The sequence below is a fragment of the Castor canadensis genome, chromosome 2 (assembly GCF_047511655.1).
Source record: "Castor canadensis chromosome 2, mCasCan1.hap1v2, whole genome shotgun sequence".
Classification (NCBI taxonomy): Eukaryota; Metazoa; Chordata; class Mammalia; order Rodentia; family Castoridae; genus Castor; species Castor canadensis.
The window spans coordinates 126,418,735-126,438,284 of NC_133387.1; the positions used below are offsets into that span (position 1 = coordinate 126,418,735).

The window sequence follows — 19,550 nt, forward strand, 5'->3', positions numbered from 1 at the left end:
TGATTCACGAAGACTCTACCTTCCTTCCATTACAACTACTCTTCAAGAGTGGATTTTAAAACAAAATTATTTTGCCAAGTGATAGTTGCTAACTATCACTTACTTGCAGTAAGTTGCAAGTTGTATGTGAGAGCTTTCTATGTATTATCTGTAAACCTTGTAAGAGTCTTTGAAAGGGTTTTTTTCTCAAGTGATGATAAACGTTAGGCTTAGAGAAGTGACCTTGTCAAGCTGAGTACTCATAACTAAGAAGGGCTGGGTCAGGGATTCACCCTCTGCATTCAAATATATCATGTGTCCTCATTGGATATGATCTTATTGTAGGTTGTCATTGTACTTTAGAGAGGAGTGCAGAAGCTCAGTCTCTCTAAATTATCTGAAAAATCCCATGATAAGAGTAGACATGGGCTTGGGGAGGCATCTGGTATATTTCCAGGATATAACCTTGTTAAATTGCTTCTAAATTCAAAGAAGTCAGTGACTCAGTAAAGGAGAGTGGTACCCAGTGTCTTTAAGACTTGCCTTTGTGGCAAGCCAGGCTCAAAAATTTGTCTCCCATTCCAAATTTTAAAAGGCAGGAAATTCTTCTCCTTTTTTTTCTCATGTATTGAGGTGTACAAGGGATGTAGTGAGGAGAATCACAGAGTACTCTTTCATCTACTGTCTGACTTAGGAATTTTACTCCTCCCTCCAGGCTTTGTGGATCAGTTTCTATAAATGAAAGCAGCCTTCTCAGCTGCTTCTTCAGAAGAGCACATATATTGTTAGATTATTGGGTTAAACTACATAGATCTAAAAGATTAAAGCAAAATTCTTGTGGTGAAGGTGGAGATGAAATCTTTTTCTACTTCAGTGACTCTCAACCTTGGCTACATATTAGGATCACCTAAAAGAGCTCTGAAGAAATCCCGGTGCTCAGCTCTAACAGTGGTTGAAGAAGGCCAAGCCACTGCCTTTGGCTGCTCTGTGGTAGGGATAGGGAAAACATTATTGATATGCATGCAAGGATGGGTAAAGATGTGTAGAGGTACCTCCTGATTGGTCAGAAGCTGTGAGTGGCAAAGACTCTATGACATAGCAGGAAACTGACCACTTCCACCTCATTTTTATATATCAGAACTTTCCTCAGTAAATGTCTATGTTTTCTTTTTTGCCCACACCACATCTATTTTTACTTAGAGAACAGTGCTCCTCTTTTTCTTTGAGGAGCTACATTTCACCTTCTCTCCTTCTGTAGCTAGAATGAGGCTAAGCTCTTAGAGCTGATGGTGACCACGTGACACAGGATTGGGCAATAAGAATTCTCATCACCTGTGCACTGTGATAAATTCAAGGATGCACCCATTTTCCAAGTGAAGCTATGGAGAGCAATTACCTATGCTTTTTTCTGGAATGATTGGGATACTCTTCTAATAACTATGTTTGCTAAGCTAGAAGGATGTTATTCTGAGGCTCTAATGACCATCTTGATACAGCAAGGGGAAAGCAGAATCAAGAGATGGAGAGAGAAGCCTCTGAGGTTGTTTGAGCACTGAATTGAACCATGTCTATCATCCTGGTCTTTTGGACCAGCTATGTGAGCTAATGGATTCCATTCTGCTCAAGCCAGATTGATGATATCTCTATTATTGGCAACATAAAGACTTCCAAGTAACTCTCCTCCATTAGGCCAAAAGGCCAAATGGCAAGAACAGTATATTGATAGTGGAGTAAGAAGTCATGGAAGAGACATAGCATCCATGGAGATCTGAATTTGTTTTCAAACACACATCCCCTTCACATAGGTATCTTGGATGTCTAACTACACTTATCATATCACCTGCTCCCAAATCCTTTGGAGTTTTCCTTTTCGGATAGTTCTTGGTTTGGGGGGGATAAATAGACTAGACTCTAACATTTATGCCTTAAAGATATGTTCAGTCTTTCATATTGGCACTACTTTTGGGAACCGTTGTCACCTACATTGAGTCTTAGCTGCATGCAGTATATTCGTTCAACAAACATTCATTGAATCAACTCTGTAAACTACCTAGTGCAGAAAGCTTTGAATGCCAAACTCAGGAGTGTTTACTTAATTTAATAGATGATGCAAAGTAAGGACTTTGAGCATAGAAGTGGCATGTTCCCCAGCTTTGGTTCAGAAAGATTAATCAGATTGAGTGAACAAAAGTTCCATGAACAAAAAAACCCATGAATTTGTGATCATTGCAATTGAGAACTCAAACTGGGGCTGGAAAGAAAAATCATTGTAGACATAGATCCAAGGCATAATAAGCTGGAGTTAAGGGAAAGGGAGGGGTGTTTCATAATCTGAGCTCTAGTTATATGGATAAGAATATGCTGTAAACCTCCTAAATTGTGTGAGCGCTGTCAAATTATTTAACCTCTCATGCCTGCCTGTGCATTTATAAGAGGCATTAATAGAAATTACTTAGCCGGGTGGTTATGAGGCTAGATAGACATAGAGTAGTGCTTAGCTCAATGCCCGCACACAGTAAATACTAATGTTCATGCTGCCCTGTAACCCCGTCCTATGCCTCTCCTGACACTCTTAAACATAGGAAGTATATCCCGTTCCCTCTCCTTTCAGATTATGCAGCAACATAAGAACAGCAACATGAATGATGACCTTAATCCTTAGCTGTTTGGAGAAGCAAATTTTGAGTAGGCTAGGTCAGTGTGAGCTGACAGCATTTGTGGATTTGACACAACACCAAATTTCCCTCACAGTGCACTTGTCATCAGTGCCATTAGATTGAATACTGCTGAGTTAGCCCGTGGGGCCATTCAGAAGGTGAAGTCAGGATGTCGGCCTGGTTATTTATTCTGTTCCATTTTCCACACTCAAGGTATCTACAAGGTGTGCTTGAAATTTAGTGTGGCTAAATATTTAAAGGGTGAGTCTAATGTGTACTGCCTGAAATGTAATAATTTCATAATACTATACTAATTTTATAAAACCTACTCTAAGCCACCTTACTTTTCCACCATGGCATGTACTCCTAGGAAGAAAATTGTTAATAACTTAATGGATTTTAAAAATTCTTTCTTCTTGAAAATTCAACACAGTTACATGGTTACTTGAGCTTAGAGAATACAGCAATATTTTTAAGAGGGACTGGAAACAAGTGGTATTAATATATGACAAGAATAAATAAGGCTTCTTGGCTCATACACTTCTTTGATGAGTGTAGGTCAGGGTTTTCAAAACCTTGAAGGCTTCAGCTGTTTGTTCTGTCAGCAAGGACATATTTGCTTTAAGTTTCACTTGTATGTGAGAGCTCCCAGAAACCACTTGCTACGCTTTGGCATTGCTAGTGTTCACTTGCCTCTTTCTTTGTTGTCCTGACAGTGTTCTCAGCTCCTTGAAAGCAGAATCTATGTCTTACACTGTTTGCCAGAAGTACATATTTATTTAAGTGAATAAGTGAAGGAATTAATGGAAAGAACAAAGTTGGAGACCTAGTTTTCTCATGGTCTTAAGTCTATTGCTTTCTTTTGCTTCTTAGATCTTAATCCTTGTCAACTATGTAATTATTGGGAAGTGAGATGATAGACCCAGAATATCTACATTTATATCGTGTGTAAATAAATGTGATACTGTGGCAAATCCTACCAGAAATGAGAGAATAAGCTACTCCCTTTGGGCTTCAATTTATGGACAGTCCACAACATTGTACATAATCTTGGCATTGACTCAGATATGACCCTGAGTCTTTCTGTGGTCTGAGGGAGCAGTCATATGATACTCAGACTCAGGATAAGCATGTGACCTAGGTCTTATTTGAAAAACACTTTTTGTTCCAAACATGGGATCCACCACTTTGTTTTTTGGCAAAAGGCAAAGATTTAAGTCTTTGTTGAACTAAGCATTTGGAGAAAGTGGGCTGTAAATCAGAGATGGGTGATTGTATGCACTATTCTTCTTACAATGTCATCTACTCATTTTTCCATCTGCCCATGAGGAATGTGTTTTCCACTTCACACTTTTGGGGTCATATAAATGAAGACAATGTAGTTTCCTAAAGATAAATCTAAAACTTCTACTGCAAAGTGATGGGAAGAAAGGGGTAGTAATGTGATTTTCCCATCTAAGACTACATGCTTACAGTACTATAAGCAGTTCAGTATACAGAGCAAAGGAGAGCAACAGGTATATGTTCAGAAAGAAGAGTACAAGAGATTATGTAAAATATGGAAAATAGAGCCAGAAGAAATACTTAAAAACACATAAAGTTAGACATGCAAAGGTATTGACTATAGTCTAAAGAAGAGAAAAAGAAATACCCATGTGCCTAGCAAAAGGAAAATGGGCAAAATAGTTTTCCATGTATTCTTGTATCCATGAAATGTGTATGTAATCACTTAAAAGAATGGTGTAACTACATGTGAACTAACAAGGAATAATGCCCAAGTAATATTGGCACATGAAAAGACAGTCAAATCAAGCATAGAACAGTCTGTGCCATCACACAGTGTATTCATTCATTCCCACTTACAACAGTGGTAACCACTAGAGGTGGCAGTATTGTATTTTTTTCTATTGTATGATTCCACGTTGATTGTCCCTCAATAAACATACACAGGATGACCACTTTTGAAAACATCTTTCTCCTGGTGCATGGAGCCTAATCAATGTGTACACATAGCACGAGCCTGATCCATCAACAGAGAAGATGTGCCCTTGAACTTGGTGAGGAGGAAAATAAAGAGAGAGCAGTTAGCGCCTGTGCTAGCTTGGCAGATGTGTCATAATTGGCAGTATAAAACATTTCTATTTGCTTTGTGCTTGTATTCACCAAAATAACAGAATATTTTTGAGAACCGAGAAATAATTCTCATTCTAACATAAAGCTTTCTGCTGGTCAGTTGGGGATGTCCTTAGAATTAGAAGTCAGAGTCCTGAATCAAACTATGTCTTCAGTTAGCATTGTGACCTGAAATTGAGTCACTTAATTGCTAATCTCTCAGTTTTCCCACCTGTTAAAATTGATAATAATGATCTTTACATTGCATTCCTGAGTGGGGCGTTGTGAAGTTTAATAAGATCTTGTTTGCAAAATGCTTTGAGCTCTTTAGATAAAAGACAAAATATAAACACAAAGTCTAATTAAGATAATTATACAGTGATTTTTCATAGTGCAGGTTCACATCCAAGGCTAAATTAGTGATTCTATGAGTGTAAGAATTAAGGGGATTAAATGTGAAAATCTGAAAATAAAATTCCTAACACATACTGAAGACAGGTATAACAGAAACATTAATGTTTAGAATAGAACTTAGTTTTGAGAGATGATTAAAAAAATGAAAGTTAAAAAAATTGTGAGTTCTGTGTTTAACTGAGAACATCTTTTGCAAAGTAAATTTATCTCTTCCCTGAAAGATGAAGAAAACAAGAGGAAGCTCTTCAAGAATATTGTTGTTTTTATAGAGAGTTTTATTATTAACACAACTGTGAGGTGGTGGAACCTGTCTGACCCCCATGCACACGGAAGGTTGACTCATTACTGCTTGGCAGAGTCTCCTCCCGGGTGGCACTGTACCAGTTACTGCTTCCCTGCGATGGAGCAGGGGAGGCACATCCTCTACTCATCCCTTCTTCCTGGGCTGTCCTGAGCGTCAGTCATGTTTACTGCAGGCTCCCAACCCGTCGGCACCATGGGGGCATGCTACCACTATAACCCAAGACATGGACAGCCCATTTCAGTCCCTAGGCTCTGGAAGTGCCCACACAGGAGGTCAGTAGCCTCAGAGGAAGGTAAGCCTGAAAGCGGACTCCTGCTCTTCATGTCAGATGGGGAAAGAAGGGCTTTATTTGAAATACAGATAAATCTATTTCAGTCATCAGAATCAAAATTTGTTAATGTTGTTAGTTTTCGTAGGCTGAACTATGAAAGAAGAATTCTTGGTGACAGGTCAGTTGACACATAAAAAGCTGATTCAGATGTCCTTCAACTGTCACCTTGCAGGACTGCTGGGCTCAATTTTTAAAATTATACCATCTAAATATTTTCATTCCATTATATTGAACAAAACTAAGGATTAGCATGCTTAATTTTTTGTGAAGGAATGTTAAGGAATAATCTTTCTTTAGAAAGATTATTTTCATCATAAGCACTTTGGAATATGAGTGTGACATTTTGTTATTGAAATATGAAGGTTTTACATCATTCCTTAAAAAAGAATGATGTAATAAAATACTACATCAATATTAGGAAATATTTAATCTAGATTATTTACCCCAAGTATGTAAAATATTTTGATCTAATATGAAATACGTACATTGTTTACACTGTTTAAATAGGGTTCTTTGTACTTAATGTTTCATATGGACATTATCAGGCTGTGAGAGGAAGATTTTCTGATTTCTTCTTTCCCATTCCTATCACACAAATTTTCCTCTATTTCTGTCAAACAAGTTTAACTTTGTATTCAAATTAGAGAAATTACCTTGGAGAGAGAAATTATGTAAAATACATTAATGTCAGTCTTTTGGGGGAAGTTGCCATTTTTTACTTTCCTATTTCTATTGCCAGCGTTTACTTGAAGCCTCAATCTCTATTCTTCCTTGCTCTAATCTTTTAGTTAGACTTCCTTGTGTGCTCTTTGAGGATCTCTGTGGAGAGAAAACCAACCAGTTCCGATAGTTCCAAGTGAAGTGGATCATGAGGAAACTTACTAATAAAATGAGCGGGAAAAGTTCTGAAGCTAAAATTGCTTAGTAAGGAACTAGTATTTAAAACAGAAAAAGCAAAAGTTTTCCATGCAGGATATTAGGCAAGAATCAAATAATTTTAAATTTGCAAATTACATTTTGTGAACTTTCAGCTTTCCTTAGAGACACATGCACTTGTGTTTGCATGTGCTTAGAATTTATATGATTTTATCTTATTAAAACAATCAGTTTTAGAAAAAGTCTATGCAAACTCACAACTTGTCATTACTTCCATTTGAGGAAACAAAGATTTTCTTTCTGGGAACATGAAGATTATTAATACCCTTCCCTTCAAATACCCCATTTCCAAACCCTAATAGATGAAGAATAGACATTTAAATGCAGGGTAAACCTTAATTTTATTCCTAGTTCAAACACAAATTTTCTCTGTAGCCCTGAGTATGCTTTATAACATGTTTTATATATGTTTGGGCACTTTCTTCAAGGAGGTGTTAATCTTGTGTCCTTTCTGTCTCATGGGCATGGTACAAACATGCTGTCCACTTGGTGATGGCTGCATCTTTGGTAAATGTGGTTGAAGCATGTATCAGAGATGTGTGTGCACTTACTGGAATCACTATAAAACAGTCATAATTTTTATTTCTTATTTTATGTATCTATAAACTTTTACCTCTGAAGTAGACTCTGAGTTTATTGCAGTTTAAGGAACAAACACTTGAGTCAGTCCATAGTTGAGATTTTCCAGTAGTGGCTGTGCTATGGTTAAATTTATTTTGGGGGAAAAGTTGTCAAAGAGTATATTCTAGTTCAATATGAATCTCCTAGAAATGAGTGCTTCCTTGTAAATCTCATGGCCCCTATATTCCTCAGAATGCTGATGACCAGAATGGAGCTAAGGTTTGTATATAGACTTTAAATTACTCTTCAATAAATGCAGGATTTCTTCATTGTCTCCTCCAAAGCAGGGAATTACAAATGCTTTTGTTGTTATTGCTAGAATCTGAGGGTGAATAGCTCCTAGGAGGGTCACCTGGATTTGTTTTCTTTCTCTCTCTTTTGGGATGGGGGTTGGGGGCTAGTGAGAGCTATTGGAGGGATACAATTTCTTTGTCAACACCCACTAGTTGAAGATATTTTTTTCAATGTTAATCATCCAGAAACTCTACTAGCAGAGGCCTGTCCTCTTTTAGTACTGGAATAGACCCAAAGCTATCTTGTGTTTTCTTCTCCTTTGTTCTTAACCTTTTGATATATTACTGGTATACTTGGATACAAGATTGAATTTAACTTCAAATAGAGTATTCTCAGTCCCTGCAGGATAATCATACTGCATAATAAATTACATCATTGACTCCAGTGCCATACTTAATTTGTTGTGGTAGTGAATAGTACCAGTAGTAATAATAGCATCCACTTGTTGAGTACTGTATACAGTGTGTTAAGTATTTCATTTTTGTTTGACCTGCACAAAATTCTTGGGAAAGTTTGACTCTCCTCATTTTATAGATGAAGAGCCTGCCCAAAGTCAGGTGAACAGCAATCTTTCTGAATCCAAGGTCTATACCTTTTCACTATTCTATATTTTTCATAAGATAAAAAAGATTACATTCCTGGTCAACTCTAGTGAAAAAGTTCACTATATTTCTCTATATTTTTTCTCTATAAAATGGAAAGTCAAGTAACTACAATTAGGGTTAAGGAAAATCATAGCACTAACCAAACACCAGGAATGGAGCTATAATTTGGGACAGTTCTTTCTATGGTTGAATTTCCAGTCTTCTTGTATAAGCCTTTAAGATGGAAGACTATAGTCCCTACCTATCCCAAGAAAACTCTTTAACTCTTAACACAGCCCAGAGCTACCTGAGAAACATCATCATCATTATAATTATTATCATCATCACCATCATTATTATTACTATTACAAGCAGGTATGTGAAAGAACTTAGTGAAATGAATAGCGATGCAAGTGGATTTGCTAATAGAAGTTAAGGTGGTAGGGAATGCTGTCACCTGAAACTGCCAAGGTCAACAAAACCTCCTGTCCATGAATGGTTAAGTCAAGCTGTAATGTAGAGCACTCACGAGGGGAAACCGAAAGCCTGATCAAGAGCAGCAGTGTGGGAACTGAGAATAGATTTAGGAATATGAAAGGCAGGAAGGATGAGGAAGAACAAGTCTAGAGGAAGCAGGTCCAGACACCCACCTGACGCAGGTGCTGTCCACAGTTGTGTTTCAGGTGCAAGCCACATTGTGGCTGTGGCCTGTGGGAGAACCATCTACATGTAAGAGGCGGAGATGAGAGAGGTAGAAGCTGGCAAGATGTCAAGTTTCTCTCTGATCAAGATATCTTTGAGACATGAGGTTGACATCTAACCTCCTATCGCCACTGTATATAAGGACCATAAGGACTTGAGCCTTGCCTACCTCGTACATCAGCATCCCACATTCCAGGCTATTGAAACGCATCATCTTCTGAATGCATGCATTCTCTCATGTGCACATATTCGTCTCATTTTTCCTGTTAAATTTTATTTATTATTCAGGTGTAAAGTTTTGTTTCCCAGGAGAAATATCCTAGCCTGACCCTTAGTCTCCTGCCCTCTCCTTAGGATTGCCTTGGATGGCTCTAGTCTTTATCCCTTAGTGCTCCCCTTCAACACTTAAATTTGAAGAATTTATGTAGTTCTTTGTTTTCTCCATGGGAGACTGGACTCCTTGAAGGCAGGGACCTGTCTTAGCTACCTTTGTATCACATAATTCAGTACCTGGCAGAGTAGGTGCTTCTTCAGCATTTTGGCCGAATAAACAGATAAATTTTTGATGGACACATACATATTACATGTAAAACTGAGACACTGGACTATGTTGGATTAAAGATGAGTTCAGATCCCAGTTTACCTTCTGAGGTGTGCTTAGCAGCCAGACTCCCCCCCACTTCCCAGCAACTGATCGAAGAGTAACTATGGAGGTGTTTCCAACTTTTCAAACATAGATAGGAAATATAAGGAAGGAAAAAACCTCCACTTCCAGAAGTCAAAGATCTTATCAGCTAGAGTAGGATCATCTTCACTCTTTTAATTATAGTACTTTAAATGTGTTTAAGTTATATCTTGAGTCAGGTGATGAGAAAGTCAGACTTTATAGTTCAGGTGAGACATTGCAGCCATCATCGCTGTGTATTTACCTATGATTCTGTCCAACAAAAGTGTATTGTTGATCAAACAACAGAGGAAGGAAACCCTAAATGCTTTTGTCATGAGACAGAGACTCACATATTTGTGGTGCTCTTGCTGTGTACACAAACACGCAGCTGGATGATTCAAATGGTTGAACCAACAACAACTGTTTCCCAAAAGGAACAGATGCAAGAGACACAGGCTGATGGGAATATAATGAACATACATCAAATGTTGAACTCTTCTCTGAAAATTTCTTGGAAAATATTCATATTTTCATAATTTCTGCATATTTATGTGTAGGTCTAAATGTTCAGCTAGCACTAAGCCAACTATTTCCTCTTATGTCATTATCCTGAAGTTTGGCAGCTAGAGTCCCTTACTCAGAGGCCTGGGCTGCTTGAATGCCCCTCCTTGTACAAACAGAAGTATCCATAAGCCTGGGCTGGGTGGTCAGGTAGTGCCTCCTGTCCATTCTTGCACAGCATGGAGATGGACAGGCACCAACAGTGGTACCACATAGGGCCTGCAGGACAGAGCAGACCCTGAAGGAAACCAGGCTGACATTCTGTACAAAGAAAAGTTAGGTGGGAAAGCAGCTTGGAAGATTATGGAGACCTGCCAGGGGAGGAGGCTTGACTTGGATCATAGGGAGCCAAGCCCAGTACAATTCCTGAGCTGAAGAGCAGGCACATGGCTATTTATCTGGTTTCCCACACTTTTGGGCAAAAGCCTAATAAGAATAATTAAAGGGACAGTAGAAACAGTTTTCAGTCAGTGTTTTATTGTTAAAGAAGGCTCCACTATGAAGTATGGTTGCACTTCAGAGACCTGAAAGGGGTTGGGGCTGAAGGAACAGACCAGACCACGAAGCAGGCTCTGAGATGGGGCACTCAAAATGTAGTACATTGTGTCCAAAGGAGTGAGGTAAATCTGTGCTTTATTGTGGCTTATATTATTAGTCAAGGAGTTTCTTCTAGAAGAGGGATTAGTAATGACAGAAGATAGGTCCTTAAATTATTTAATTTAGGGTCTGGGGTGTGCTATAGATGAAGGTGCCTCAATGCATTGATGCCTGGTGATTTTTGTAGTTTCTGTAAGATCTTGTATTTTCTGTGCTTCATGGAGGAATAAACTGTCATTGGAGAAAGGTGGCTTCATAGTTGTGGATATCATGTACCACATTTATTTCTTTTTTGGTATCCAAGTGACACCAGCAAATGCAGATGCTTCAAGCACAGCATGTTTAGAGGTAGATGTGCCTTGAGGGGGTGTTAGATGTTTTGCTTCTGTTTTTCCTGTTCACTCCACACTGAGGCCATTGTGAAGAAGATAGAGAAGGCATAGCAAAGGCTCTCCCAGCTTCCCCCTCCTTTTCCTCATTCTCTGTGCACCAGCTCTGCAGAGGGCAGGTGTAACCTGGCGGCTACACCTTTTGGACAATACAGACCCAGTGGCCATAGGATCAAGAGTTTTACACCTCTGTCCTGCATGCCTTTCTTTCTTGCACATCTACACACATTGCTTCCTAGCAAACCTCATTCCCACTACCTATATCACATTTGCGATGCTACTCCTTACCTTTCAGGGTAAGGAGAACAGGGCAAGTATTTTAAGCTTTGTGAATTGAGCAGTAATGATTGTTATCATGCATGTACTCGATGAAAAAAAGAAAAACCTGGTGAAAAATATACTAGATGTACAAGTAGACTATGTCCCAATCACCTAATAGGCTGGAGTTTTTCCAACCACCATGTTGTCTCTAATATTGTCAGAGGGATTTGTAATAAGTTTAAGTTAAACACTGGTGCCTGAGGTTCTTCCATTTGAGTACCCAATGGTCTTGCATTGAGATCTCCAGGGGATCTTTTAGTGTTATTGGATTGTTCGGCTTACTTCTAGTTTAATGGAGCAATAATAGTTTCAATATTTTTCTTAATTAAAAGGATTATACAAAAGCACTATTATAGAAAGCAAAAGACAATAAAAATCTTCTGTAAATCAGCCACCCCAATTCTTTTCATAGAGGCAGGTGTTTGAAAATGACTCAGACTATTTTATATTTTATATACTATGTCCTACTTTTTAGGTTTCTATATGGTCTTATTACTTATAGCTTTTTAAAGTACAATGGGTGGTAAAAAATTTTTTATCATGTAGAACTAAATCCATCAGATGTTTAAATTGTTTCTAATTTGAAACTGATAGAAAATAGTGTGGTTACTTTCTTCACATACCTTTTTTGTTTTCATTATTATTTCTTTAGGGTAAATGTGTAGAAATGTCAGTAGTAAAAAGATACAAATACTTTGTTAGTACCACAGATTTTTTCCCCAAATGATTACCCTAATATATAATAGTACCAATTCACACAAAATGATAACTCATAGAATCTTCATTTTAAAAGCCTTATAGAGAGGTAATACACATGCCATACAATTAACCCATTTGAAATGTACAATTTAGGGTTTCTAGTATATTCACCGAGTTAGGTAAGCACCATCACAATCAATTTTAATGGCGTTTTTCTGCAGTGCTGGAGTTTGAACTTAGAGTCTCACACTTGCAAGGCAGAAGCTCTACCACTTAAGCAATGCTCCCAACCCCATAATCAATTTAGAATACTCCCATGATCCCACCCAAACACCCTCTACCCATTAGCAGTCCTTCACCATTTTCCCCATTATCCTCTTTAGTCCTAAGTAACCACTCATCTACTTTCTGTCCCTCTAGACTTGTCTGTTCTAGATATTTCAAAGAACTGGAATCATTATGTGTATATTGACTTTTGTAATGGGCCTCCTTCACTCAGGATAATGTTTTTAAAATGTATCCTTTTATTGATAAATAACATTCCATTGTATGGACATGCTACATTGTCCAATCATAAGTAGATGAACATTCAAGATGTTTCTGTGTTTTAGTTATTATGAATAATGCTGCTCTGAGTTTGTATATAAGTTTTTGTGTGGACATGTGTCTTCATTTATCTGGGCATAGAATTGCTAGGCCATGTTGTAATGCTATGTTCAACATTTTGATATTTTTTAAGCAGTACTGGGTTTTGAACTCAGGACCTTGTACTTGCTAGGCAAGTGCTCTACCACCTGAGCCATGTCCCCAGACCCTGTGTTCAACCTGGTGGGGCAAGTCATATTGTTTTCCACAGGTGCTGAACTACTTTACACTCCCACCGACAACTCACAAGTGTTCTAACTTCTTCACATCCACACCAGCGCTTGTCATCTGCCTTTCCAACATAGCCATTTGAGTTGGAGTGTGGTAGAATCCTGTTGAGGATTTGATAAGCATTTCACAGGATCTTTTACATTTTTTTTTTCATGTTTTAAATGATCTGTGTAGAGTAGAAAGCATTTTGCAATATACATTTTAAAAACCAATATATTTATAGAAGGTATATGCAAATCATAGACAAAGCAGCAGAAATGAATCAGCTCATAGGCTGTGAAGGAAATGTGTGAGCAACATAAATATCAGGTCAGAAATAGCATACAGAAAAAATTTAAACCAACGTTTGAATGGCAGTTTATAATTACATAGCGCTTACACATATTAGCTCATTTACTCTGAATAATTATTATCTTAATTGCTATCCCTAGACAACCTTAAAAATGCAAAGGACTTGCATTTAGCTCTTCATTTAAGGTTAATAAAAATATACTGCATGCCAAGGCATTAAAATTATTTTAATATAAGAAAACTTTAATGGACTAGAAGTAGTGACAAGTTGTCATTGTCTTCATTTTAACTCAGGACAAAAGGGCTGGTAGGATAGCAAAAGGATTTTAGTTGAGATTTAGTAAATTTAAAAATAAAATATTTATTAGTCATCAAAATGCCATATTGCCTTACACATGTGTAAATCCCTCTTAAAAATAGTCAGACATTAAAAAGCAGGGGGCGGGTGAGAGAAAGGCTCCACATGTTCTACTAATGTAATTTAGGGTCCGTGACACAGTAGCTCTCCTCAGCAAAATGCTCTTCCTATTTCACTAACACAGATTTCACTTTTTTTGTTACAAAAGCATTGTATGGCTATCACAAAAAATATAAACATTTATAAGGATAGAAAAAAATAAAACCTTCTACCATCACACTCATAAAAAATTACTGTTAAAATTTAAATTCCATCCGAAACTTTTCACAATACTTAAAAAAAAAATCCTTTTACTTGTTGTGTAATTTTTTTATCTTAACATAGTATTAACATTATCTCATATTTTCAAACCTTTCATACATGTTGCTTCAATTTTGTGAGCTATTCTCTACAGAAAATGAGTCATTCATTTACCATCTTTTCTAATTTTGGACACTTGGCTTATTTATAATTTTTTAGTTTTTAATTTATAAGTTTTTAGTTTGATAAACCTTTCTTGATATGACATTTTCATTTTAGAAAACTTGTTCATGGGGAAATATCACATTTTCAAAAGTATGATGTTTATTCTGCCTTTTAATATTTATTTTCAGGTTGTCCTCCAAATTTTTATTCAGTATACTCCCATTCAATGAGTATTTAATATGTGTTCATTTATTTGTTTAACAAAAATTTAATGGGAACTTGTGGTGTCTGGCTGCTCCATGAGTCTGGGGCTAGCTCAGACATGAAGGGCACTGTTTTGCTTATTAGAACAGAGTCCACACTGTTACTCTGTTACTGACAGTGCAGTTTTTCAGTGTCTCAGCTTTTCTGATTTGATGAGGAAGCATTATATTTTATTCTTTTCACTCACATTTCTTTCATTACTAGTGTTGTCGAACATCTCCCATGCTTATTGGTCATTTATCCTTACTTGTCCTTTGCCCACTTATCTATTAGTGTTTAAAAAAAAGCAAAACAACAACAAAAAAAATCCCTACAGAAACTATCAAGGAGCAGCATGCCGTCCTGGCACAGGAATCTCATTTTGCATGTTAGAATAAAGACGTTTGTTAATTTAATAATACACTTTAGGTTATTTGTTACTAAGTGACGCACCCATCTTCATCTTGGTTAGTCTTGAATTGTGCTCTAGATCTAGTATGGATCATTCCTTCCTTACTTTGGGGGGAAGAAATGGGCTAAAAATGGTAAAGTTATGGCAAGTTTGCTAAGGCATTTGTTTTCTTTTCTTGGGTTAATCATGGACATTAGGCCCTTTTCAGTATTAGACCTCCCTGTTCTGTGAGCTGATTGATCATCTGAAAGATTCATATTGGGAGGCAGAGTAGTAATCAATATCATAGGCTGAGGTCACTGACAGGGGCCAAAGACAATAATGTGTGAAATTTAGGATGAATTGCTTTTGGGGTTTTGTCTGGATTTACTAAGACAGGGGAGTTGTTTAGGCAAATATTGCCTTTTTAGGATCTCTTTGAAGTGACCAGCTAATGAATCAAGGAAAGGGCAGTTAAATCCCTCTTAGTGAGAACATCAAAAGAGGGATAGGATATAGTTACATGTCCGGAGCCAAGGGCTATCAGTTCTCCTTTCTTATGAGTGGGGAGAGGAATTTGGATGATTGGGTAGTTTTTGTTTTATCTTTCATATTTTTTTTTCCTTTTTTCTCCCTGTCTTCAATTTCTCTGGGCCTGTCCTTGCTTAATTATTCAATAGCATGGTTAGAGAATTGCATAATGAACATCCTGCTAATGGAACACACTCTTTAAGTGCCCTCCACATTATATTCTCATAATTTCATTGTTTAATCTATTTTTCTCTTAGATGGAAAGAAAACAAGAGCGTCTTATTTGGAATTTATTTCATTTTTTCAAATGCCATTCTCTTCTTCCTCTACTCAGGGGAGTAAGAGACATAGAAGACTCACCCCATCAGTTATTTTGGTATACCCCTTTGTCTTAATGTGTTTCCCCTCCACATCCCTGAAAACCTTTATGAAACTAGCAACTATTTAGTTAACTTGTTTTACTGGGTCTCACATTTCTTCTGATTTCTTGTTCAGCTGACAAGGATGCCAATGAGAAAGAACTGCCAAAAAGTAAGCAGACAGAGAGAGAGGTGGGAGGAGGCTTAGTGAATGGATGCCCAAAACATGGCACATACCCCATTCCACTTCCCTCCTGTGCCAGGGAGACATTACTAATGAGTCACAAGACTCTCCCACTGTGCCTAAGCATGGCCTCAAAATTCCTAGCCCCACACTCCTGGCATCATGGCCTCCAACCTAAAACCTATGTTCTTTTCTTGATCTGTAGCACACCTCTGGGGCTTTAAGAACTGTAATTGATGAGTGAACTACATGAAATGTCTGAACTATACTAGCATTTCTCTTTTCTTTTTCTTTAAGAAAAAGAGGGAGCACCATCATGCCATCTATATAGAAGGAAAGAGATCTGATACTTTGCATTGCTACAGCTAACTCTGAGGCTCATTACTTGTATAGTTTTAGGTAGTATGTACTATGAATAAAATACTTGAGAGAAAATTCAGTGCCAAGACAGTGACAAGAAAGCCATTATATTGGAAGGATATTCAGACAGAAACCTGAATGATGCAAAGAAATCAGCTATGTGACAGTCTGGGAGACAGAATCCCAGTAGAGGAAATACCACATGTAAACACTCAAGGTGAGAGTGAGGTTGGCCTGCTCACAGGACAGCCAGAAAGAATGGAGTGAGTAAGGGGGTGGTCAGCGATAGAAAGAGACAGAGGAAGGCAGGGACAGAGCAGACGAGAGTCCTCAAGGCCAGGGATTTGCCAATGTTGTTTTACCTATAATGGGAATTCATCAGAGGATTTGATTGAGCAATGGTGTGATATTTTTTAAAGATTCTTTGAAAAAATGTGCTTTATGGGAACTAATACAGGAGGTGGCAGGACTGGAAGAAGAGCTGAAGATTCTTTCATTTGCTCAGATGAGAGTGAATGGTGGCCTGACCTGGGCAGTTGCTGTGCAGAGCAGCCAGATTTGAGATATTATTTGGCGGCAGAGCAAACAAGTCTTATTCACAACATGTAGATGGGATATGAGGGAAAGGATGATGCAAGTTTTGAATCTTAAATATGAGTGAAAAATGACATCATTTGCTGAACTTGGAAAGATAGTTCCTGGAGGAACCAGACCAGGAGGAAAATCAAATTTGGGATGAATATTAGCCATGCAGTGAGCTGCTGGGTATATATATGAGACAGATGAGTAAAAGGTCACAGCTGGATAAGTTAATGTGGGAGTCACTAGAATTTAGATGACATTTAAAACATTGAGCCCAAACGAAATGATGAATACAATGAGTAAAACTAGAGAAGGGCCCAGCACAGACCTTTGGGATATTGAAATATTGAAAGCAACGGTTCTCAGTGAGGGGCAAGTTTTCTCCCTGGTGATGGTTGGCAATGTCTGCAGATACTTGTACTCATTACACTTGGCCAGGGGAAGAGATGGGGGTGCTGTTTTAACTAGGTGGGGAGAGGCCAGGCCAGGGAAACTGCTAAGCATGCTGCAATGTAAAGGACATCCTCATATAGAAATGAATTATCTGACCCAAAATGTCAATAGTGCTGTGGTCAAGAACCTTGATTTAGACATGGGGAGGAGGAGTAGCCAGCCATGACTCAGAGGTAGTGATGGGTAAACTAGAAGGAAAACTTGCAGAATGTCACTGTGTGTTTTCTAGAAAGGAACTTCAAGAGAAAGCTTATGTTCCACTCTGCTGGATGCTACTGAGAACTTCCATGAGCTCAGAATTGAATTAATAATTCAGTTCAATTACCACTGCATTTGGTAAGAGAGGACTCTGGGATGCTCCAATATGACTCAAATTTCCTTTGAAGGCTAACAGATTTAAATAGAAGATGTATACATTTTTATGGACTCATGTACATATTACAGAAAGCTGAGTTTTAAGCCACAAAGGCACACCAGGTGAAATTTCTGGGACTGTATAGAGTTCAGCATTATGTATAGTTTCATTAGGTCTTTTTTTTTTTTTGGTGGCACTGGGGTTTGAACTCAGGGCCTCATACTTGCTAGGCAGGTGCTCTACTGCTTGAGTCACTCCACCAACCTACAATGTACAGTTCTAGGCACCCACTGGGGTCTGGCAACATGTCCGCTGTGAATAAGAGGGGGATGACTATCTTCTCTCTCTAATGTGGGAGTCTTCTAGTGACTCCCACATTAGTCTTTTTGTGTTTGTGAAGCACTGACTCTGGTTGTGTTTGATTTAAATGGAATTTACTTGTAGAACACTGTAATTGATGAAGCAAGGAAAAAATTGAATAAGAAAGACCTAGACCAGGTGGCAACCAGGAATCTCATGGGTATTTTCTATCATTTACAAGACTCAGATCCAGTGACTCTCATTTCCTTTCAGTCTCATGGATCCAGTTTGTTGGAGAGAAAAATCTGTTAGCACTAGCTGAGGTCATGCAGCCATTTCTGATCAGTCAGCTCTGAAAAGTCCACTTTTTGGCGGAGATGTGGCTCCTCAGAGCCTCCCATTATTTTCTGTGAGCAGGTCCCGAAGGAGGAAGAGTACCCTTTCTGTGACATCCCTTCCAGTTTTCACTCCTTCATTCTCTACATGATTTGGTCCTCAGTGTCCCCACTCTGCTGTACATAATCACAGACACCTCCTCCCCAAAGAAAACAGCACAAACTCACACATTTCTGATCCAGAGGGGTGTCATGGGTATCTCTTCCCTAAATCCAGTCTCTGAGTAGTGTTCGTTTCTTTGCTTGTTCAGTCATAATCTGTTATAACATTTTGCAGTTAAGGGCTTTTATTGTAATTAACATAGACTCCTGGTGAGACAGAAAAGGGACAAAAAAGGAAAATAATATTCACTGAAAGAGAAAACAGGGAGTAATTATTCAATCTGTAGTTATCCCACAGTATGGAAAAAATATATAGGTATAGTCAGGATTCATGATTTCTACCTAATTGCAAGGATATGGGGTCCATGGAATCTTTCACCAGTAGTTACTCATTTCAGGTTGTCCTTATCTTTAGCCAGCACTTCAGCTGATCTGGTTTTCTTTGAAGGAGACCATGAGTTATTCCTGAGGGCTATGAATCTTTAGTAGTCCAGCCTGGATAACATCATGAAAGCCTTCTGCTAACTTGTCTTCCAGGTTCCTCACATGCCCCACGAGTCCCCAACAATTCTATTTCCCTTTAACAGGGTAGCTTATGCTAGTTGAAATCATAACCTACCTGATTTTGTCTGTTCTTTTCCTGGCAGGATAGACTCAAAATTGCCCAGAGAAAATTTTTTGTTTCTAATTCTGAAGGAGGACTCCTGTTCCCCAATCTAATGAAATAATCCAGAACATATGGCCTAGAATCATGATGGCCAGACGGGAAGTGTTTAGTATTAACCCTTCTGTTTCTAATCTCTTGTGTTGAGGCCATGGAAGACAGCATCATGAACTGCTCATCAGGTCAGAGCATGTGTGATACAGCTCCTGGGGGACCTCCACCACCGCTATGGGAACCCTGCAAGAGGGCATTCTGTCTTCTGCTTACCATGGAAACCATAGATAAGATTTCAAAATTCTCAGTGCTTTTCTTTTAATGGTACAAATATTAAGACTCAAAGCACCATTGTTTTAAAAATAGAGGTGCTTTAAGTTTTTCCTGCAAAGAAAATAGTATCTAGTCCTTTCAGCGAGTAACATTTTTTACTAATTTGCATGCAATTATCCTATTTTTCTTCATTATTTCCGCTTTCT

The 19,550-nt window shown here is 38.1% G+C and overlaps 1 protein-coding gene across 8 annotated transcripts in view; it reads left to right on the forward strand.

The window, feature by feature from the left end:
- The window catches only part of Fmn1 (formin 1), a 375,832-nt gene that overhangs the window by 83,076 nt on the left and 273,206 nt on the right, over window positions 1-19,550 (forward strand). Inside the window, exon 1 of one of the 8 annotated variants that reach the window (XM_074065594.1) lies at window positions 2,127-5,758. The exons of 6 other annotated variants lie outside the window; for them this stretch is intronic. In XM_074065594.1, coding sequence (XP_073921695.1) covers window positions 5,626-5,758 — 133 coding nt within the window. In that variant the 5' untranslated portion in view covers window positions 2,127-5,625. Of the gene's footprint in view, window positions 1-2,126; window positions 5,759-19,550 lie in introns of those variants that run through there. One more of the 8 variants, XM_074065595.1, reaches the window with a different exon arrangement.